This window comes from Leucoraja erinacea, chromosome 22 (genome assembly GCF_028641065.1).
Source record: "Leucoraja erinacea ecotype New England chromosome 22, Leri_hhj_1, whole genome shotgun sequence".
NCBI lineage: Eukaryota > Metazoa > Chordata > Chondrichthyes > Rajiformes > Rajidae > Leucoraja > Leucoraja erinaceus.
Genome location: NC_073398.1, coordinates 25,106,826 through 25,131,093, shown reverse-complemented (window position 1 = coordinate 25,131,093; position 24,268 = coordinate 25,106,826). Strand labels below are relative to the sequence as shown.

General features: G+C 44.0%; 2 protein-coding genes across 8 annotated transcripts in view; both read right to left on the bottom strand.

Moving 5' to 3' along the window:
* Window positions 1–4,109, bottom strand: part of flncb (filamin C, gamma b (actin binding protein 280)) — a 59,040-nt gene extending 54,931 nt beyond the window's left edge. The window contains exon 1 of one of the 4 annotated variants that reach the window (XM_055653224.1): window positions 3,457–4,109. In XM_055653224.1, coding sequence (XP_055509199.1) covers window positions 3,457–3,805 — 349 coding nt within the window. In that variant the 5' untranslated portion in view covers window positions 3,806–4,109. The remainder of the gene's footprint in view (window positions 1–3,456) is intronic. The other 3 variants (XM_055653225.1, XM_055653227.1, XM_055653228.1) reach the window with 3 other exon arrangements.
* Window positions 4,110–5,447: 1,338 nt separating this feature from the next.
* Window positions 5,448–24,268, bottom strand: part of LOC129707838 (myosin-10) — a 67,941-nt gene continuing 49,120 nt past the window's right edge. The window contains exons 13-14 of one of the 4 annotated variants that reach the window (XM_055653230.1): window positions 18,872–18,980; window positions 5,448–13,063 (exon numbers count right to left, since the gene is read on the bottom strand). In XM_055653230.1, coding sequence (XP_055509205.1) covers window positions 18,876–18,980 — 105 coding nt within the window. In that variant the 3' untranslated portion in view covers window positions 5,448–13,063; window positions 18,872–18,875. Of the gene's footprint in view, window positions 13,064–17,316; window positions 17,566–18,871; window positions 18,981–24,268 lie in introns of those variants that run through there. The other 3 variants (XM_055653232.1, XM_055653229.1, XM_055653231.1) reach the window with 3 other exon arrangements.

Sequence of the window (24,268 nt, the reverse complement as noted above, 5' to 3'; positions counted from 1 at the left end):
ACACACCATGATAATTAGCCTACAAACCTGTGCATTTTTGGAGTTTGGGAGGACACCGCAGCATCCAGAGAAAACCCACGCAGGTCACATGGGGAACGTACAAACTCCGTACAGACAGCACACGGATCGAACCTGGGTCTCTGGCGCTGTAAGGCAGCAACTCTACTGCTGCGCCACCAATGCGCCCATTCAGAATGAACGGTCTGCATATAATCACAGCAAGTCCAGTTTTCTTTCCCAAGGTGTTGCCCAACCTACTGACCATTCCCGACATGTTCTCTTACTTCACTGTTCAAACCCTGGATAAGAATGCAAACCTCCAGTGGTCAGGAATAATCAACATCAATTGTGTGCAACAAAGCAACAACAGGAACTTAAGCATATGCACTAGCAACAGAAGCATAGAAATTGAGCTTGTTCAGCCATGAGGTGAATAGCAACAGTGATTCTGGAGAAAGGTGAATGTCAGACAGCAAATGGAGGAGGTTTCTCATTTTCAACAAAACAAAATTAATTAGACTGAATGGAAAGAATTTTAGGCATGGTGTTGAAATGATGTGGGAGGCACAAGGAGGTACAGAAGGATTAAAATCTCAGGGAGGAAGGGAACACCTAGCTGGAATTAAAACAGACACTAAAGGGAAAGAGCCAGGGGAAGTGCAACAGCCAGGAACCACAGGAAACCGCAACGCTCTGGGATGGGGCCAGTCACCACAGGACCAGGCTACAGCTCAGCCACTACTGGCACCAAAACCATTGGCAATGAAGGAGTACAAATCCACAGATAGACACAAAAATCTGGATTAACTCAGCGGGACAGGCAGCATCTCTGGAGAGAAGGAATGGGCGACGTTTTGGGTCAAGACCCTTCTTCAGGTCCACAGGCAGGTTGTTGTCTGGACCTGGTTATGCCAGCTAATTTAGCCTTTTTGACATTTAACAACTTAATTGACGCTCCTGATGCAGTTGCCCATGCAGGTGTCTGTAACCCTCTAAAGTCTCCCATTTCACACTAAAGCTGCTTCAATACGGGTGGGGCGGGCCGGGCCGGGCCCTTGGGTATTTCACAGTCATGCAAACCCTACAGGCAGGCAGGCTCTTGCAAGGAGCAGCGCTGGGGGACAGCCGGGACATGGCAAGCTGTCAGACGCCAAGGTTATCACTGACACATTCCTGCCAGCTGCCCGAGCAGCTGTATATAGCTCGAGCTCCGCACAGGGTGGGGGAAGGGGGCGAGGAGAGCGACTTGGGACAGGCGTGACTTTGCAAATGTGTGGGGAATATTCTGGAAGGGCAACCCGTTGAACCACAGCACCGCAAGACAGCTGGAGCCCGGCAGCTACCAACAGGAATGACTTCCTGAATGGATGTCTGGGTGGATGGGGTAATGAAAGGAAAATTGGAAACAAAAAGGACAGAAAACAAATTACTGCCAACTGAACCTTGTTGTTTCACTGATCAAACTGATTCAAGGGGCCAAGTAAGTTCATGGCTGATCATTTGTTGCCGTCTCATGGACAGGGGCCAAGACGGTTTTAACTCCAGACAAAGATTAAATGAGCAACCAAGACAAAGGGTTGAAGGTTGGGAGCCACTCCTCTTATACTCACAATTCAGAAATTGAAATATTGATCCAAAAGATGAATACATGTAGAGTAAGTGCAAGGATCACTTTCATGTGAGGCTGCAGGATATGTACATTTTTCTATCCTAAACTAGGAGAAAAATCACGAATGTGGGCATGCAGATGAAAGCTTTCACATCCCAATTGGTAATTTCCAATTAGTGTAGGAGAGATTATGCAGAGATACTGTAACAAGCACACCCACTAACTTCACAGTAGTACAAGAGGATATGACTCATGCCAGGACTCCCTATCATCCCTTCTCGCAACTTAATCCCCTTAGACTCATCAGCTGCCACTAGTAACTATGAAACAAGAATGTGGAGGAAAACAGAAAACATTTCCCAACCAACCCTGGCCCTACAACAACAACTTGCATGCCATAGCATCTTCAATGTAGCAAAGTTCCCCCAGGGATCTCCATAGGACAAAAACTGACATCATGCGACAGGTGACAAAATGTTTGGTCAACGAGGTAGTAGTGGAGAGGTAGCGAGGTCGGGGAACGAATGACAAACCACAGAACGTCATGGTCCAGGTCAGTCTCACTGTCTGAGATGCTGTGGTGAAGATAAGAGTTATTGAAGTCCCCTTATCCATACAAAAGTACTATAAATATCAAAAAAAGACTGGTCCTTTCACATCCTTATAATGCCCAAACCACTTGACAGCGACCATACTGAGGAAGTGATTTGTTGCATTTCAGGAAACACGGCAAGTAGTTTATCTGGAACACAATTCCAACATCATTAATCGTGATCAATCATTTAATCACCTGCATCAGTGAAGATGGTTGAAATATAAATATCGGTCAGAACACTGGGCATGATCACCACTACTCTTGGGTTGGGGGAACAGTCTCATCTCCTGGGACTGGAGTTCAATTCTGACTTCAGGTGCTATCTGTGTGGGACTTTCACATTCCCTCAATAACAACATAGGTTTCATCCCGTGCTCCCACATCCCAAACACCTACTGATTAGTTGCTACTGTGAGTTACCCCTCCTCAGTGCACGCAAATAGCAAAAATAACGTTAACAAGTGTGTTTTGCAAGGCTAGGAAAAGGAGGTAGAATTGGACTGTTGGTTGATGTGGAATCAATAGGCTGAACCTCCTCCTGGGTCAGAATGCAAGCATATTTCCAACAGTGTTGTTGGATTTAACAATGCCCATTGATTCACAGCACAGCACCATCAGATGACCTTCTGGGTCAGGGCAATGGGTCCCTTTATCCACACACACTCGTTGCCAAATTACTAATTTTAGCTACAGCAGTACTAGCCGTTATGAGACATGATAAGATTCTGTGTAAATAGAAATGTGTCCAGATTTAGTGTATTACGGAATTCAGAGAACGATCGAGGATGGAAGGCAGAAATTGGAAGTAATTTGCCTCATTTCCTCCATAGATCCGTTCACGCCCTCCCTTCAAATCCCATTCGCTGCCAAAAGTTACAACAAAATAAGCTGCTTGCCCGGTCCTTCCGAACTCCATCTCAGATCGTAAAAGTACATTTTAACCACCCTGGTGAACTTGGTTCATCACCCCAACTGTGTCCCCAGTTACAAACCATTGTGCCGCTGGAGGAGATGTTTCTCCTTACTCTGCTGAAGCTGTGGGAGGAACTGCCCCAGGAGTAGGCTGAAGGCAGGGGGTTTAGTGTGGGTTCCCTGCTCACCACGGGGTGAGCGTGTGGTCTTGGGTCTGACACCTGGTTTATCCCAGGCGCCCACTGTAAGCGAGACCCATTGAGAAGGCTGGGCGAGAGGGGAGAGGGGAGAGGGGGGGGAGCGAGAGGAGGACAAGGGGATCACACGGCGGGGCACCTACCGATAGAGACTAGTTTAATTCTCTCTCTGTCCAGGAACTCCAGGGCCACCGAGACGTTCTCCAGCTTCATCTGACGGAAGTTGGGCCGCGAGTGGTACTTTCTGTACATCTTCTTCTGGCTGAGGACCTCGAGGAGCCCGATCAGCCTCAGGCCGTCGCCCAGGTCCTTCTGCAGGTCGCCGATGCGCTTGTTCATACACTTGAGGTGCTCGTTGCACCAACGGGTGAAGGTGTTCTGCTGGATCTTCTTCCAGGGCGCGTCCTCCGCCAGGTCCTTCTCGGTTGCCGGCATCTCGCCGTCGTCCTGCCCGTTGGCGGATAGTCCTTGTTGATGATCCATGGAAGTCATGGCCGGGATGTGGCGCTAGAAACTTTACTCAAAACTTTTGCGGGGTCGGTGCGCAAGCCGTGTGCGAGTCCGCGTTTGCCTCTTGCAGATTCTGGGCGCTGCCCAACACCAAGTGTCCACTCCGCCCGAAGGCTGTTCTCCTCGGCTCCCTCTCGCCGAATGATCGCGTTCTCAGCCCAGCCGCACTTTTTAATCAGTGACGGCTGCTCCGAGTTCACGTCAGAGCCCAGGATCGCCAGGAATCCCGAGGCCATGTCCATATAAACCCCGCACCGAATCAAGTGTTCGCGGCCCGCGGCGACCGCCCCTCCCCGCCCCCGGCCGGGGCTAATCATAGCCACCCACTCATTGGGCAGCGCCGCTCACTCCGGCCTTATTTTTAGAACAGCAAACACTCGAGGGCACGAATGGGTTAATCATGTTCCTGCCTGTGTGTTCATCGATGAACTTTCCAGTATAGGGGGAGGGGGAGAGGGGGCTGTCCTGGCCCCTCCCATTTCATTATGTGGTTGAATTAACATCCAGCCACCCAAATGGGTTAACTTGTCCACGTTAGGGTGGTCTGTCAGCCTACATCACTCCCAGTGCATGAAGGGGTTAATTCACTCATCTTCAATTCACTTCTCCCGCCTTTGCTCCAAATCCACTCTTTCAAATATTAACCTGTACCTCCCAACTCCCCTGGAGAAGGGACTCACATGTTTTCATTGTATTTAGTGATAAACTCTACAGGAAAAGGTGTTGGTTACCACCCCCCTTCCCCTGTAATCAATGGATTAATAAACCAGTTTAGGGCAAATCCACTCACTTCCACCTAATCCTCAGAGGGGGCAATTAACCAAGACTTCTGTCCCGCCGAATAGATAAATGCCCCTGAACATTATTCTCCCTATCTCTCCCCCCCCCCCCCCCCCCCCCCCCCCCCCCCCCACCCCCCCCTCCCATTTCTCATTTCCTATTCTACAGATGTGTTTGGATTCCTGCAACAAAAAGTGACAGTATGGAAATCCAAAGGGAGCACCAAACACACTGAGCTCAATTGCTATTTGTGAATATCTTAGGACCAGTATTAAAATAAGAGGTTAATTTTTACTCATTTATTTCTGCACCTCCTGCCTCCTTACAAGAATAGCTGTACGCATGTCCTCATTGATCACATTTAGCACAAGGCATCATTGCCAGGGGCTGGGCATCATCACTCAGCAATGTAACAACCCATTATCGAATGCTCCAGCAACACTGCCTTTCACTTTAATAAAGTAATTAAATATGTTTTTCTTCATACCGTAAAGGTGCCTCACAAGACATCAGCTTCTGAATTAGTTGGGTGACCCGTGTGTGACATTCCTCATAGAGCAATGCTGGGGTTTTGTACTCATCTCCATTGCTCCTCTAGTCCCTGTTCAGGATCTGACTCACATTTCCGATGCCAGATCCTTCTAACCCGTCTCCAAGACAGTAAATCTTTATGTTTGGACTAAGATCCAAGAACAGATGCTTCTCTCACATGTTCACCTGTTCTCTGATTTCTCACTATCACCTGCCTATTAGCTCAGCAAAGTGGCTGCTGTGTCAGTATGTGAGCACCTTGGGATAGTGACCATAATACTATTAGTTTTTAAATAGTTATGAGGACAGATAGAACTAGTCCACAGGTTAAGGTCCTACATAGGGGCAGGTCAATTTTTGAGGCATTCAGCAGGAGCTTCCAGAAGTCCGCTGGATGAGACTGTTTGCAGGGAAAGCGATGTCTGGTAAATGGGAGGATTTTAAAAGCGAAATAGCAATATTCATGAACAGCATGTTTGTGTTATGGTGAAAAGCAAGACTGGCATGATTACGGAAATCTGGTGAGAGATATCGAGGCTCCAGCTAGGAGAAAAAATGGCTGTTTTTGGGCAACTGGATCAAGCCTCAACGGGTACACGTGTGAGAGTACATTTAAAATGGAAATCAGGAAGACAAAAAAGTGCAAGGTAAAATAAAATCCCAAGTGATTCTTCAGGTATATTAGGAGTAAAAGGGTAGCTGGGGAGAAATAGATCCCCTTAAAGATCAGCTTGGTCGTCTATGTGTAGAGTCACAGGAGATGGATGAGATTTTTTATAAATAGTTCTTAGCGGTTTTTACTGTGGAATAGATCGGTCAGGGTACAAGAAGTTGGAAAGTTATGTTGCGGTTGTACAAGATATTGTTGAGGTCACATTTGGAGTATTGTGTGCAGTTGTGGTTATTCGAAAGATGCCATTAAGCTGGAAAGAGAGCAAAGAAGATTTACGAGAATATTGCCAGGACTTGAAGGCTTGTGTTATAATGAGAAGGTGAGCAAGCCAGGAATTTATTTCTTGGAGCATAGGAAACTGAAGGGTAACGTTATAGAGATGTGTAAAATCATGATGGGCACAGATAAGATGAATGCACACAGTGTTTTTCCCAGGGAAAGGAAATCAAAAACTAGATGGCATTGGTTTAGGATGAAAGGGGACAGACTTATAAGAGGCAACATCTTCACTCAGAGGGTGATTCATATATTGGAACAAGCTGCCAGAGGAAGTGGTTGAGGCAGGTACAATAACATTTAAAAAACATTTGGAAGGTTCAAGGTTTAGAGGGGTATGGGTGAAACATGAGCAAATGAAACTAGCTTAGATGAGCCTCTAGGTCCACATGGATAAGTTGGACTGAAGGGCCTGTTTCTGTGTTGTATACTCCATGACTCACTTCTGTCCTTTCAGAATTGAACTCATTTTATTATGGGATCACTATCCTGATATTATCAGGTTGAATGTCCTTGATTATCCAGGAGTAATGGATCCCCAATGTCCTTCATGACACAGAAATATGAATCATTTGATCAATTTCAAAATTATTTAATATTAAAACATTGATAAGCCAAATACATTTCACAACTCCAACAATAAATGAACAGAGCCTTATTATCTGATAACAAATATAGCAGCAGTGAGACTTGCTAAGGGGCCAGAACCTTTGTACCTCATCTGTGGTTGATATTTGTAGACTCTCTGTACCGTCCATGCAATTCATGTTGCCTTGGTATCCTACATCTATGTGTGGATTAGGGAGAATGGATACAACCCTGCTTAGAGCCAAATTTCGGGAATCAGAGGTGAGCAGAACCTTTGGGTCCCATCTCTAGGGAATCCTGGGTTAGCTGGGTCCCATCTCTGAGGTACGGACAGGAATCCAATTGACCTCAACTATGATCTTGTGAATAAGTGAAGGCAGGGATGTACAGGACTCAAGGAGAGTTTGTCTCTGATGCAGGCAAGAGGAGGTTCAAAGATTCCATCTTGCCTGGATCATCTCAATAATGGTTAGGTCATTATGAAACCTCATCACTGGGGGAGACATAAAAACATATTTTCTCCTGGTATTCAGGATTCTGCTGGACCCCATCACTAGACCATTTTACTTTACAAGACCCTATGTTTCAAGGGCCTGGGCAGTCAAGAAATCCTATGCTTAGGGAACAGACCAGCAGGATGTCTTGGTCCCCATTTGTGGTGTGTGAGAGGTCAGTATTCCACAGATACTTGATGAGGAACCACTGCTGCACTGGACCACATCTGCAGACAGAGGTGTGGACTGGAGTCCTGAATTCCCAAGGACCTATCACAAGCCTCCGTGGAGCTTCATCTCTTCCTGACAATTGGGTTTCAAGTGCAGATGGTGCAGTTTGCTCCCAACCAATGTAATTTCCTGCACGACAGCACATCACAGATTACTATCATCTTTGTGGCAAGCTTGGCCCCAAGAAAGCAATAAAGGGAAATCTGTGCATCTAAAAGTATCCTTCAGTTCTGGCCGAAAGGGTGTGAGGCTAGGTGCACAGGTTCAGGTTAACACATGAAAGTGAAAACAAAGGTGGAAAGAAGGCAAGCTGGACACAGCTAATCTTCTCATTCCTCCCTTTGTTCAATCCACTCCCAGAGCAGCTGACCAAGAGGATGTCTATAAACGAGTAAAGGGCTCATCTGATAATGCCACAAAGGCGTACAATGTAAAGAAAAAAGACCCTCAAATGTAGGTCCTCAATCCAATAATTCACTTTACTTTACAAGAAAATTGTTTCTTACATACATTCAGTACCAATGAAATTACCAGCAGAAATAGTTATACAACATTTATAACCATGAGACAGATGGCAGCTGGGTGAGTCAGTGATCAGAGGCAAAGAATGAACATCAATCATCTTGAACCTGCTCCATCCCTGCACCCCTCCTAAATCTCTACATTTCCCCCAGTCCCAATTTTTTTTGACCAAATTATTAATGGTGGCCATAATCTACAGTACTTGGCCGCAATCTCTGGAATTTGTTCCTCTACCTTTTTCTGTAAGACAATACTTCAAACAACTTATTTGATCAATCTTTTAAACTTCTGTTTTCTTATTCAAGCAGCTTGTAATAAAGCATTTGTTTGATATTGCTCCTGCAAAGTGCCACGGGATATTCTTCTACTTTAAAGACACTATATTAAAGCAGGCATTTGTAGATGTCTATACTCAAGCATTGGATCAAACATCAAGCAGACTTTAGAGGTATATTTTATTCGTTTTCAAAAACAACGTTTTTCCAAAATGTAAGTAGTTCAACATAAACTGAGTGCTGCCATTCCTTATTTCTGCAGCACGGTAGAACCAGAAACATGGGATCAACAAAACACACACCCATTCATTGAAATTTACAGCACGCTGGTATTCCAGGTCAGTATCAGCTTCCTAGAGCAAGCCCAACCTAATCTTTTGCTTTTGCCACCTCCCTATCGTCCTTTATTAATTTAAAATTAATCCCACTGCCTCATTCTCGTCACTGCCTTCTATCAATTCCAAACCATACCACTAACCTGCCCTTTCCCCTGGATCAATCCCAAACTAATTCCATTATCCTGCTCTTTCCCCAAAATCCCTCATCAAAGTAAAACAAATCCTATTATTCCACACCCAATATTGTCTCATATCCATCCCTGTGGTCCATTCTCTCACTATAATCGTGTCTCAATTCCAAGCTCGTTACATTGTCTCAGTGAATTCATCATCCTCGATTCCAAATTATTCTTACGGACTCTCCACAGACTCATATCAACCCAAAGAACTTGCTGTATTCTACTCTTTTGTTTATCCAATATTACCAGCACTATCCCACCATCTCACCCCTCACGCTCTCCGTAATGTCCAACCAAACTGAGCAGAACACAGATGTTGCCAGGAAAACAACATGTACATGTCTGGAACGTCAACTCACTTCCTCTCCAGATATTGAGCTCAAGGATTCTATTCTGAATGATGAATAGGTCCAGACCACCCGTGATTGCAGAGTCATTTGGCAATTTAAGGCATCTCTTGCATTTGGGAACAGAAGCAGTGCTCAGGAACTGAACAATTAACATCATTCTTCTTCACTGCCCAACAGGCTTTAAGCTACTATCTAATAATAATTGATCAAGATGTAAAATTGGAAGTGAACTTCATAATGTTGGAACGCAAATTTCACAGTGTCACCCAGAATGGATGCTGGCAACTGATGTGAGCAAAAAATAAAAGCGATATCTATTTGAATAGCGACGTGCTCAATTGTCATATTCCCCAAGCGACCACATTCCCACCTCCAACTCTATTTGAAGACAATTTGCCAAGATAGCACCTGGATAGAAAATTAACTATTCACAAAGGACCACCTGGGTATATTCCCCTTCATTGCAGAGCCAACTCCATTATAGAAGCCTCTTGCTAAGATTTACCTCTTACATAATTCTTAAGAGTTTTTGAGGGCGATTACACAGAATTGATTCAGAGTATACCTATGGAAAGGAATTGGAAACCAGAATCTCTGGGGTTTTGCAGGAATCAATAATTTGGATTATGTATCATATAGTGTAAAGGGCTTCTTCTCAATGCTTGTATGTTGTTAGATACAATGGAACAGCATTGCTCGAAGAGAAACCTTCTTTGTGCTGAGTGTCAAATGTTCTGGGTGACAGAGCAGTTGCAAAGGATAATTGACTACTCAATACCCCAAACTGCTGCCACTGAAGCTGTTGGTTACTGCAGTACATCCCCTGCCATTCTTTTATTTTTCTGAAAGAATTCAAGCTGCTCTTTCAGATGCATTCATCTTCCCATGGGAGACTGTACTGCATCTGAACATTATCAGCAAATCTTTGGCAGCAGTATTTCGAATATTCATTAGCACACACAATGGTGGATCAGGTAGAGCACTATTTCTGCGATGTCCGCTGTCTGCTGCAGGAGAAAGAATGATCTCAGGTCACAGCTACTACTAGTATCCCAGGCCAAACCTGGACTCATTCAGGTTCCTGGAATTGTCAACGGAGCAACAGACCAATTAAAAATGAAAATATTCTACATACTTCTGGAAAATTCCCATTGGTCTGCATATTCTTATTATCTTTCTACACAAAATGCACTCATTCCTATAACTTCTCCTGTAGCTGGGTTTATTACTTACGTACATTATTTTACATGTTGTGCATTTTATACCACATCATGTGTTATTGCATATAATGTTCAGGTATACTGTACAGTAAACTGGGTTAGCAGGTATGACATAATATATGGAATATTTAAATAACGCATACATTATTGTGTATAATGTTTCTATACTGACAACTATATTGTAATAATGTTCATTTTGAACATCTGGATCTGGGGATCACAAATACACTGCCTGAAGTGATAGATGATTCTGGAGATAGGCAAATTAAAGGAATTCTAAGGGTATTTGAAAATTGGGCAGACAAGTGGCAGGTGCCATTCATTGCAGAAAATGTAAACTGCTTCACGGAGGCAAAACTTTAAAGAGACTTCACTGGAAAGAAACTAATGTGCATAAAAACTGAAAGCAAATTGTGAAAAATTATTTCCGGGCTAGGACCGAAGTAAATCAAGTGCCTTGACGTCCTAAAACAGCAAGGCTCTCCTGCTTCTTCATTGATTATTTGTCCATTACTTTAAGTGGTAAATCATCTCAGTACCAAAGAATAGCTTGGTAAGTGTACCTTAATTACTAACGTCCAGTGGCTCAGAAATATACCATCATGAAGCGCTTCGAGAGGCTGGCACGGCACAGGTCAACTCCGGTCTCACGAACAGTCGTGATCCATGGTACCTTGTCTGCTGCTGCAATAGATCCATGGCAGATGCCTTCTTCTTGAGCTTACACTTACCTCTGGAATATCTGAATAACAATGACATCTACGTCTGACTCCATTTTATTGGCTATAGCTCCATCTTCAACACCATAACTCCAATATAACATCTCCAAACCTCTGGTCCTAGGACTCACTACTCCCATCTGCAACTGGATCCTCAACGTACTGACCCCATAGACAGCAATCAGTACGGATAGGTGACAAAACATCTTCAATAATTCTCAGCTTCGGTGCCCCATAAGGTTGTATCCTCAGCCCTTTATTACACTCCCTATGCCCTCAGGACTATGCAGCCAATTCTGCCCCAACTCATTTATAAGTTTGTCGATGACACCGCTGCATGGGGTGGATCTGAACAATGAACAGGAAGGAGATGGAGTGTTTAGTAACACGGTGTCAAGACTACAACTTCTCCCTCAATGTCAGCAAAAATGAAGGAGCTTGTCATCAACGTCAGGAAGCAGGTGGAATACATACCGCAGTCTGAATCAATGGTGCTGAAGTGGAGGTGGTCAAACGTTTCAAGTTCCTAGATGTGAGTGTTTCCATCAATTTGTCCTGGTCTGAATGACCACACCAGCACATCTCCGAAAACTAAAGAAAATTTGTCATGTATCCAAAACCTCTTACCAATTTCTACAGATGTACCATAGAAACATAGGTGCAGGAGTAGGCCATTCGGCCCTTTTAGCCAACACCGCCATTCAATATGATTATGGCTGATCATCCAAAATCAGTACCCTGGTCCTGCTATTTCCCCATATCCCTCGATTCCATTAGCCCTAAGAGCCAAATCTTCTGTAACTCTCTGTCACTATAACCAACATAATCACGGCTTGGTATGGCAACGGCTCTGACCAAGAAATTGCAGAGTTGTAAACACAGCCCAGTTCATCATATATTATTGACTCCATCTATACTTCATGCTGCCTCAGGATGTGGGCAACAGAATAAGGACCATTCACACCCTGCTTAGTCTCTCTGCTCTCCTCTCCTGTTGAGCAGATTATACCAAAGCTCGAAAACACATACCACCAAATTGAAGAACAGCTTCTTCGCTGCTGATAACAGTCTCTTGAACGGACCTCTCACACACTGGGGAATTAATCCAAATATTCCAATCGACCTTATTGCTGCCCTTGCACTTTAAATAAAATCTTTACTTTCTCTGTAGATGTTGGACTATATCCTGCACTCTGTTTATTTTCTCTTTTTGGACTATCTGATGAGCTCTTACATTGTATGCTTTTTCTGGATTACACACAAACAATGTTTTTTACTCTACACGTGACAATAATAACCCCATACTAGATTATTGGTACAACCCCATTTAGAAGATTGGGATCATTTTTCATCAACATAATGAAAAATGGTGTCAAAAATATAAAGAGAAGAGTTACCAGGATAACTGAGGGGATGGTGGGATTGGATTATGAGAAGCAATTACATAAACGGTACATGTTCTCACAAAGAAGGGAAGCTTAAAAGTGATATGATTACTGGTTTTATTTTCATATAAGCTACAGCGTAATATTGTAGGTGGCAGTGATGTTGCAAGTGGAGCCCAACTGGACCATAACACCATATGGTCTGTAATACTCTGTATCTGTGAATTACCAGGATTCACACTGTTAGCTCAAAGTAGCAATCTTTAAAGTGCTACCAACATGCCCAAACTGTAAAACACCAACTACCAAAGGAGCACCACCAAGAACAAAGTTGCCAAAGGGCAATCCAAAGTCTAGCAATCAGCAGATAACCACCCAGAGCATTCACTGGGTAAAGTGGAAGAACCTCGGCCGTGGAGAATCACTCACGCACTCTGTTCGGGTCAATCACTCGCCAAAGGTTATCCAATTATTGAGGCCAGTTAATTGCAGAGGGTCAGCATCAGTCAACAGCTGATAGTTGACCACTGGCCGAGAGTCGGTCACTCATCGAAGGTTTGCTCACTCAGGATCGCCGAGCGTCAGGCCATAGTCATAGAGCAGATCACACACCGAGGGCTGCTCATTCACCGAGATCCGGTCTTTCTGGATCCTTCACTCACTTCGAAATGTTCACTCACTGAGAATTAGTAATTTAATGAGAATCAATCACTCACTGAGGACTGGCCACTTGCTCAGGATTCATGATTCACTGAGGGTTTGTTCACTCAGTCAGGATCAGTCACTCACTGAGGTTCAGTCATTCACTGGGGATCAGTTACTTGCTGAGAATCAGTCAAACGCCTGGAATGGTCACTCACTGAGGGGAAGTATCAACTAAGAATTGGTCACTTGCTGGCCATCAGTCACTTAGTCATAGTCCTACAGCATGGAAACAGGCCCTTCAGGATAACTCGTCCATGCAGACCAAGCTACCCATCTAAGCTCGTCCCATTTGCCCACAATTGGCCCTATCAGTCTAAACTTTTCCTATCTATGTATCTGTCCATGTGTCTTTTAAATGTTGTACTGTACCTGCCTCAACCACCTGTCCTGACAGCTTGTTCCAAATACCCTCCATTCTATGTGTGATGAACCTGCCCCTCAAGTTCCTTTTAAATCATTCCAATATCACCTTAAGCCTATGCCCTCCAGCTCTTGATTTTCCAACTCTGGGGAAAAAGACTTTGTGCGTTCACACTATCTATTCCCCTCATGATTTATGCACCTCCACAAGACCATCCCACACCCTCTTTGTTTCAAGGAATAAAGTCCTGGCCTGCACAACATTTTCCAAAAGCCCTTGAATCCTGGCAACATCCTTGTATTTCTTCTCAGTGCTCTTTCCACCTTAATGGATCTTTCCCAATAGCAGTGTGGCCAAATCTGAACACATCCTCTCCACTCAATTCCGACTGATGAAGGCTAATGTGCCTAAAGCTGTCTTCAGCACCCGATCTACCCGTGGCGCCACTTTCAGATAATTATATATCTGTACTCCTAGATCCTTCTGCTCTACAATACTCCCCAGTGCCGTACCATTCACTGTGAAGGTCCTGAGCTGGTAGGACTTCCCAAAATGTTACACCTCTCACTTATCTGAATTAAACTACATTTGCCATTCCTCAGTCTACTATATCACCTATATTAGTGTCATCTGCAAACTTACTAGACATGCCTTATACATTCATACACAAATCATTAGATATGGATGACAAATAGCAATGGGTCAAGCACCAATCCATGAGGCACACCACTGGTCACATGCCTCCAGTCATAAATCTTCTACCACAACTCGCTACTTCCTAGCATGAAGCTGATTCTAGATCCAGTTAGCTAGCTCTCCCCAGATCTTGCTGAGGGTCAGTGACTGGTTGAGGATACTCTGGGATTGATAGCACTGAGGACTGGACATTTATTTTGGATAGGCCACTTGCACAGGATCAGACATTGTGCTTTGTGACCTGCTGAGGGCAAGTCACTCATTGAGGTTCTGGAAGTTGTTGGGGACTGATTATATTGTGAGGGTCTGTCATTCGCTGAGGATATCAATTATTGAGTGGATTTCTCAATGTACAAGGATTCTCTTTGGTCTGACAAGACTGAGTATCAGTTTCCCCACCCAATGGTCCTCACACACAAGCGTGATTTACACACCAGGGATCAGTCTACTCGATGGCCCTGACTCACTGAGAATCAGTCTCTACAAGGTTCATGCACTCACCAAGGCTCAGTCTCCCCGAGTCTCTCACTCACTGAAGGTCAATCTCTATGGAGGTCCCAATGTCCTAACCCATTGAGGATTAGTCTCTAAGAGTCACTCACTCATTAAGATTCAAACTCACTGAGGTCACCCACCCACTGAGGACCAGTCTCAAGGAGTAACTCACTCATTGAGATTTAAACTCACTGTCGCTCACTCACTGAGGATCAGTCGCTATGAGTCACGCACTCACAGAGGTTAGAAGTCATTGTGGGTCCTCACTCATTGACGTTTGACCCTCATTGAGGGTCCTCACTCACTGAGATATAAACTCTGAGCATCATTCATTCATTCACTGAGGATCAGTCTCTCTAAGGGTCCTGACCCACTGAGAATCTTTCTGAGGGTCGCTCACATCTCTGATTGAGATTCAATCATTTGCTTATGGTTACACTTGCTGAAGGTGAATTACTCCGCTTGTCAGCCATTGAGATCAGTTGATCATTGAAGATTGGAACTCTCGGAACCTCAGCCGCTCGCTGGGGGTGTCATTCAATTGCTGGGAGCTATTCACTCACTGAGAGCCAGACACTTGCTCAGTGTTGATCACTCTCTGAGAATCAGTCACTTTGTAAAAGTCAATCACGAGGTCAATCACCGAGGACCAGTTACTCTCTGAGGTAAGGATCAGTCTCCTTAAAGCTCACCCAGTCAATGAAGATCAGTTACTTGTTGAAATTCAGTGACTTACTGGGATTTATTTGTTTAATGAGACTCCATTTTTGTTGAGGGTTAGTTACTCTCCAGGGGCTGGGATTCACCAGCCCATCACTGATCCAATAAATGCTGATGCCTGTTATTTACTGAAGGATAATCATTCAGTGACGCTGATGATTGATCACTTACTGAGAATCAGTCACTCCCCAAAAGATCAGTCACTTGCTGTGAGTTGGTCAATGATTGAGTGTGGTCACTCTCCGAGGATCAGCCACTCACAGACCCTTGGGGATAATCTGTCGCTTGCTGAGGATTTCAATTACAAAGGTCAATATTCCACTGACCATCAGTTACTCAGTTTAGTGGCTTGCTGATAATTGCTCACTTGTTGAGGGTCATCCAGTCAGTTAGTGAAGTTGGTTAATGGCTGGGTCCAAGTCACTTGCTGCGTTTGGATGTTCCCTAAAGGTCAGTCATGCTCCGAGGATTGGTCACGCCCTGACCTCAATCAGTCGGTCGCTGGGTTTGGTCACTGGCCTTTGACTGAAGATCAATCACTCACTCACATTTAGTCAATCATTGAGATTTGGTCATTCACTGATAGATTGCCATTGACAATCAATCGATCAATCATACATAGTGTGTCGGGCACTGGTTGTAGATCAGTTGGTGTCAGATATTCAGAAAGTGAAGCATAATGCACTAATCATCGAGGGTCAATTGATCATAAACTGGGAATCCAAACCAGATTAATGGCCAAAACTCCACCAGGAAATGCAGCAGATCATCAATATACAAGGTGGTGTCATTGAAGAATTGGTCTTTCTACACGCGGGAGGCCATCAAAAGATCTGAACATTCTGAGAGCCCTGGTTATAACCTCAATAATTAAGTTTCTGTTAATTCACACATATGATCTCTGACTCCACCCAGCTCTGGAGTGCCTCATTGGCAGCTGCTCTTCATTTCATTATATGTTTCGAGAGAAGCTTTTGTGCAAAATCGGCAGAGAAAACAGATACAGATCAGTGTGCAGTGCACTTATGGGTTCAGAAATTCCAGATGAGCCGGTATGTACAGCAGCATTCCCAGGACAGCAGGATGACAGGACACTGAGAGAAAGAGCAGGCAATCTTAAAACTAATGGGAAAATGGAAGGGAAAATGGAAGGGACATAATGTAGGCAATGTGTAAAAAGTGGGGGGGGGGAAGAGGGAGAAAGAGCAAGAGGAGAAAGGAGTTAGTGGAGTGGAGGAAGAGAGCGAGGAAGGAGTGAGTGATAAAGGAAGAGGCGAGGAGGTGGTGGGTGGCAAAGAATGTAGGAGACAAGGTGGGGGTAAGGGGATGGGGAGGGGTGAGGAAACAAGAGAGGGAGAGAAATAAGATAAGGAAGAGAGAAAAGGTGAAGTGGAGAGGGAGAGAGGCAGGAAGAAAAGAATGAGGGTGTGAAAGTAGAAGAGAGAGATGATGTTAGAAGAAAAAGAGAAATGAAGAAGTGAGAAATGGAAGAAAGCAATAGCAGGATTGGGGAGAGAGGATTGTGGAAAATGGTGGAAGGGAGCCAGAGATGAGATAAGGGATGGGTGAGAAGAGAGTGAGATAAGCTTATGGATACACAATGAGGATGGTGGGAGGAAGTGAGAAGAAGAAAGGAAGAAGAGAAGTAGGGAGAGGGAGATAAGAAGAAGAAAGAAAAGGTGAAGATAGAGTGAGAGAAGAGGGGAGGAAGAATGGAGGAGAAATCAGAGAGGAACGGAAGCTTATGGAGAAAGGAGGGAGAGAAGGGTGGAGAGAGATAAGGAGAGAAAAGAACAGGGAGAGAGAAAGAGAAAGAGGAAAAGAGGGAGAAAGAGAGGAAGAGAGAAAGAATAGGGTAGAGGAGTGAGAAGAAAGAGAAGATGGAAAGAGAGAGAAGAGAAGAAATGAAGGAAGGGAAAGAATATGAAGTGTGAAAGGAGAATAGGGTGGGGTGAAAGTAGAATAGAGGATGATGTTAGAAGAAAAGAACAGAAATGAAGAAGTGAGAAATGGAAGAAAGCAATGAGAGAGTATGGTGAAATGAGGATTGGGGATTGTGAAAGTGTGTAGGAAGGTGGGGGATATGAAGAGAAGGGGGAAAGGAGGTAAAGGAACAACCAAATTGTGGTAGTTGAGAAGTCAGGAGTGAGGCTGAGATATGGAAGAATGATCAGCTCTAATGGAATCCACACTCCAGTTCGACTCTGTGCAGGAAAGAAAGCAGCAAAAGGTCACAGATAAATTCCAGCTGTAACCCTAACTGTCTCTGTGCTGCCTGTCACCCCCCCCCCCCCCCTCCCCCCCACACACTGCTAATACAATGCAGATTATTTTTCAGGGCTCTCCCTTTGATATAGATTGATGATTTTTTTCAACATCATATTCCCAGTCAATTCTGTACCTTCCCCGTGATCTACACCCGACCACCCACCACCCCGCATTCCCCGTCCTCCCCTGACTATGGCTATGCTACCCACAAGCCTCCCTAGGGGCCTGTCCTGCATTTCTGGGGGAGGGGGGGGACTATTCAGTTCTTAAACTTCCTCTTGCCTTCCTCACTATAAACTCTCCCCTCCCCCCTTTGCATGGGATTCTTCCCCCAGTCCACGAGGCTCTCCTTCCCCCCTACAACAACCTTATTCAGTTTCCCAGGGAGGACTGCAGAATTCCCAAATCCCCCACTTCAGGGAAGATCGGGAACTTGCACCTGGTGAATTGAAGCCACAAATCTGCTTTGTGGGGAACGTGACCGCACGTCTCTTGCTGTACTTCTGGCAGAGAAGGGGCACACTGGCAGTGTTTGGAGAGGTTTCTTTCACAAAGTTATAAATCAGGCCGAGAGACAGCGATATGCTTTAATCTCAAACAGCTGTCACAACATGATACAGGCAGCACAATCACTGCACGATGGCAATGAAGGAGGCCGAGCGAGCGAGTGAGCGAGTGCACACGGGGTCTAGGCAGAAGTAAACGTTTACAGCGCTGCAATCCCACTTTAATCTGTCGCATCTGTCACAAGGCTGCTGAGCCCAAGCACAGCAGTAGGGTCACCACCGTCTCTGGGTTAGAGGTGAAGACAGGCAGGGACTCTGCTGTAAATCTTTACCCTGAGATGACTGGGTTGGAGAAATGACTAATCAACCAACGTTCCTGCTCCAGAATCCTGTGGCACAGAAATGGGAAATCACCCAGAGTTGTTGTTTCTGATCATTGCCCTGTGTATCCTCCATTAGGATAGGAAGAGGAATGACCCTCAAATCCTGTTCCTAAATTGCCTTAATTGGTTCACAACTAGGATTAAATTTCACTCAACTGAATAATGTGTGGAGAGTGTGTTTTCCCTTGTCGGCCCCAATTTGTAACTTGTTTAACTCCACACTGTGTCTTACTCAGTTGCAGACTTTGACCTGCTCTAATCAATCTCTGTCCCCATGGCTACCAAACTGTGACCCACCAAACCTAATCTTGCTAATATTTTCATAAAGAGAATAAAATATGAAACGTCAGTACCTGGTCAATGCCGGGAGGTCTCAGCCCACCAGCACCACAGCATGGCCATCAGTACAACCAGTCCTAGCACAGGCAAGGAGAGCACAGGGGGGTCAGGAAAAGTGGCATTCTGAGACGGAGAGACAGGCAGAACAAAGACAGCCAGAACGGGAGACAGAGAGAGAGGGAGTGAGCAAGCAAGACGGAGATGGAGACACAGGAAGAACCAGAGGCAGAGTAAGGTCCAGCCAGGCACACCAAGATGCAGAGAAACACAGCCACAAACATCCAAACAAGTATGTATGCACAGATATAGATGGCCAAGTAGAAACACAAACATACAAGGAGAAGGTGAAACAGAGATATGGAGAGAGGCAACCAGAAACACATGCCAGAGCAAATACATAGACAAAGGCAGATGCACATGCACATACAAATGTTCACATATCCCAATGAACACAAGTGCAGGCACACAAAGATATATAAGCATAATGCATACATAGGGTAACAAAACACAGGCCGAACACAAACAAACACAGAGCACCAAGGCATGCACATAGTAGCACATAAACAGATGCACACGTGTACATGTTCATGTGTGAATGAAAAATAGACATAAAGAGAGACAAAAACAGACAGGGATGGCAAGGTGACAGTAACATTGGAATCAGACAGGGAAAGGGATGGACAGTGAGGAAACCAAATAAAAGCAGATGAAAAAATAATGGTCATGTCAAATGATGTAGGTGCAAATAAACAGAAAAACGGAAAAAGAAAACAATTCCAATAGATAAATGGAGGAGGGGGGAGAGGGGGGGAGAGGGGGGAGAGGGGGGGGGGGGGAGAGAGGGGGGGGAGAGGGGGGGAGAGGGGGGGTCAAAAAGGAGGGCATTTGTGGATATTTATGAATGAGATTTAAAAGAAATAAAAGAAAAATAAGCAGTAAGAAAAAAAGAGTCAAATCAGAAAAAAGGAATGGAAAGAAGAATAATGATTGAAAAAAGAATGATAATGTAGAGGAAAAAGTTGAGTATGGTGGGGATGAAGGGGGAGGGGGGTGGAGTGAAAAGGAATAGGGATCACATGAGCAAAGGAAAAGGTAAAAGTAAGAGACAATCGGGGAAAGGGAAAGAACAGGGAAAGAGCATTGTTAACACTTCAAATATAGAAGCATGCTGAGATTTAACAGACATTTCATTCCAGCAAAGACAAGCAGACATAATTCAGTAAAGGCAACAACAGAATTCTTCAACACCAATATCACAGATAAAAATTTAAAATAGATCAACTCACAGATAATTAAGAGCATTTAGATCATCCCTCTAAAACAAGCTACATTCTTTGCCATCTCATTTTCTAATTGGCCCTCAAGTTATTCTAGATACTTCGGGCCAAATTTCCTATCTACAACCCAATGTATGTGAAGTAATAGACCATGTCCTCTTACTCTGCAAACATTACTTCATTTTAGATTCAAGATTAACCTTTGCTATTATACCCATTCAAATTTGTATATCCTCTGGATGGATCCTTTACAAAAGCCCTCAACATTTGACAATACTGATCCCTTATTCGCCTGTCAAGGAAACATTCTCATTCCCTACCGCTTTTAGAAATATCCTCCTATACCAGCAGTCTCAATCCTGTTGTATAATAGAGGGGACATGGAACTTTTCTGTCCCCACTTAATCTCTTTGAATCTCATTGGCCTTTATCAGTCAGAGTATTGAGTATAGAAGTCAGGAGGCCATGTTGCAGTTGTATAAGATGTTGGCGAGGCCACATTGTGAGTATTGTGTTCACTTCTGGGCACCATGTTATAGGGAAAATGTTATCAAGCTGGGAAGGGTACAGAGAAGATTTACGAGGATGTTGCTAGGACTAGTGTGTCTGAGCTAGAGGGAGAGGTTGAGTAGGCTGGGACACTATTCCTTGGAGCACAGGAGGATTAGGGGTGTTCTTATAGAGGTGTGTAAAATCATGAGAGGGATAGATGCACAGTCTATTGTCTAGAGTAGATGAATCGAGGAACAGAGGACATAGGTTTAAGGTAAAAGGGAAAAGATTTAATAGGAATCTGAGGGTTAACATTTTCACACAAAGGGTGGTGGGTGTATGGAACAAGCTTCCAGAGGATGTAGTTGAGGCAGGAACTATCCCAATGTTTAAGAAACAATTAGATAGGTACATGTATAGGACAATTTGGAGGGATATGGCCCAAATGCGGGACCCAGTGTGGGTCGGACATGTTGTGGGCAAGTTGGACCGAAGGGCATGTTTCCACTCTAGGGCTCTAGGACGCTGGGACGCTAGGATTCTGTTGTGCTGCAGCAAGTAAGAATTTCATTGTCCCATCCGGGACACATGACAATAAAACTCTTGATTTTCTTGACTCCACGGCTCTAGGACTATGGCTCTAAGACTCTATACCAATTCAGCCCCTTTTTTAGGAGGATCCCCTATTTATTTAGGCTCCCTTCCCATTTATTTTTTCCACAAAAGGATTGTTTTTAATTAAGGAGTCCACCCTTTGTTGACAGTCCCTTGGATACCTCCCAGGAAGCCTCTTTTCAGCTCAAGCAGGGAACAGGTCTGGGAGGCAACTGACAACCAGGTCTTGATATAGAATGGTGTATTCATTGTTGTTTTAATACCAATCTGGTAATCATTTGCTTTGGATACTTTACTCCCAGGCAAAACAACACTCTGTAAACAGCCTCTGAGTTGGAGTTGACTATCTACACTAATTGCCCATAACTCCATACTTTAAGGTCTCTTCAATTAAAGGTGCCTGAAGTCAAGTTTCGCCAAACTCTAAATTAGTTTTGAAGATGGTTCTGGGAAGATTAGATTTGTAGACAAGCCAGACAGTTACAACAAGTGAAGAACTTTAGATGCAGTTTTGCCAAAAGCAAAGAATCAATTAAGAGTAATAATTGAAAGATTAATAATTTTATCAGCAGAAGTTATAGTAAAGACAGAAAATGCTCAAATGTTCAGCCAGTCAAGCAGTGTCTATGGAGGAAGAAACAGGCAACATTTCAGGTCGATAACTTTTCATCAAAACTAGAAAAAGATAGAAATCAGACATGGTTTAAGATGCAGCAAAAGGGGAGAGGAGGTCAGAACAAAGGGAACGTTTATGAAAGGGTGAAGAAAGATTGATATAATTAGCAATGATGCTGGCAGAGACAGGGTGGTGATGGTTTGTTAACTGTAGTTGATCTTTCTCGATAAGATATATATAAAAGGAGTTGAATGAAAACAGAACAGAGAATAAAATAAACTATGGAACATTGAGATACAAAATATTACAGCTGCTGGAAATCTGAAATAAGGGAATTGAAATACTCGACAGATTAGGCAACATCTGTGGAGAGAGAAAAACAAAGGGCCAATGATTTTTCACCAGACCTGGCTACTTCAATACAAAAAAAAAGGATGGTTATCTGAAATTGATGAACTCAGTGTGAAGTCTTGAACTCTGAAGGCCAAATTTTGTCTCATGGCAGAGTGGGAATGAAATAGAGAATTAAAGTGAAAAGTGACTGGTCACCTTATGGAGATAATATAAATCTTCTGCAGAGCTGCCAATTAATCTGCATTTTCTCCAATCTACAGGAGACAACGTTGTGATTGTCTAACGTACGACACTAAATTGAAAACAGAACAAATGGAATAGATTTTGCAACTGGAAGGAGTATTTGGCTTACTGTTGGGCTTAAAGAGAAAAGTTAAAAGGGCAACTTGCATGGGATGGTTCTACAAGAAAGGAAGTGATTGATAGAAATGGGAGAGTATCCAGAGGTTTGTACAAGGAACATTTACATCTGAATGCTTTAAGGAGAGGGGAGGGAAAAATGCATCTGACAATGGCATTCTATTGAAGATCAAGTCAAGTCAAGTCAAGTCAACTTTATTTGTCACATACACATACAAGATGTGCAGTGAAATGAAAGTGCCAGTGCCTGCGGATTGTGCAAAAACAACAGAACAGAATAGAACAGAACCAGTATTTACATTTTAGAAATTTTTTTTTTAAAAAGACACAACACAACAGTAAATTAGTCCCCGGTGAGATTAGAGTTTACAGTCCTGATGGACTGTGGGAAGAAACTCCATCTCATCCTCTCTGTTTTCACAGCATGACAGCGGAGGCGCTTGCCTGACCGTAGCAGCTGGAACAGTCCATTGCTGGGGTGGAAGGGGTCCTTCATGATCCTACTGACTCTGGATCTGCACCTCCTGGTGTGTAGGTCCTGCATGGTAGCGCGTTCGGCCAAACGCACTACTCTCTGCAGAACCTTCTTGTTCTGGGCAGAGCTGTTCCCAAACCAGATTGAGATGTTGTTCGACAAGGTGTTTTCTACAGCCCCAGAGTAGAAGCACTGAAGGATCCTCAGAGAGACTCTGAATTTCCTCAGCTGCCTGAGGTGGTAAAGGCGATGCCTTGCCTTACTCACCAGTGGGGCAGTGTGTGTTGTCCATGTCAGATCCTCTGTGATGTGGACTCCCAGGTATTTAAAGCTGCTCACCCTATCCACAGTAGTCCCAATAATCTCCATGTAGTCCTCGGATGTTGAGCCCTTCTAAAGTCCACACTCAGCTCCTTAGTTTTTGTGACATTCGAGAGGAGACTGTTGTCCTGACACCAGATGTGGACATTGCAGGGAATGATCCATTGAACATGGAAGATGGAAGGGTAGAAGAAAGAAACTTTTCTGGGAGGAGCGAGGGAGGAGAGAGGGTGAGAGCAGAAGTATGGGTAAGGGAACAGTAGGTGAAGGGAAATTATGTTTTATGGAAAAAGGAAGGCTTGGAAAGCATCATCATCGGAACAGATACAACTGAGCTGTAGAAACTGGGGAAATGGAATGTACTCTATACAGGAAATAGGTTTAGAGGAGGTAGTCACAGATAGTTGTGTGAGACCGTAGGCGTGTAAAGGATACTGGTCAACAATCTATCCCCTGAATTGGGAAATTGAGAAAGGCAAGAGAAATCAAAGATGGATCATGTGAAAGTGAGACCAGGGTGGAAACTATCAGCAAAATTAAGGTGATATAATTCATTGAGGTGGGGTATAAGTGATAAAGTTGAGGCTTTAGCTAAAGACTGGTCATTCAAGATCAGAGGAGAAATGCCAGAAGGGATAGTGAAAACATGATAATGACCAAGATGAGGGAGAGAGATGAGAAAGTGGTGGAAGATCCAGAGGCAGAACGGAATTCCATAATTGTTAACCATTTGCAATCTCTGATGCCTTTGATAAAGGAAGGAAAGAAGTCGTCCGAATTATGCCACAGCTACTGGATAATAGCACAACAGGGGTATAGTAAAATGCAGAAAAATATTATTATGATGCTAATTACATACACATATAATTAATGGAAATTAACAATAGACTTAACACAGACG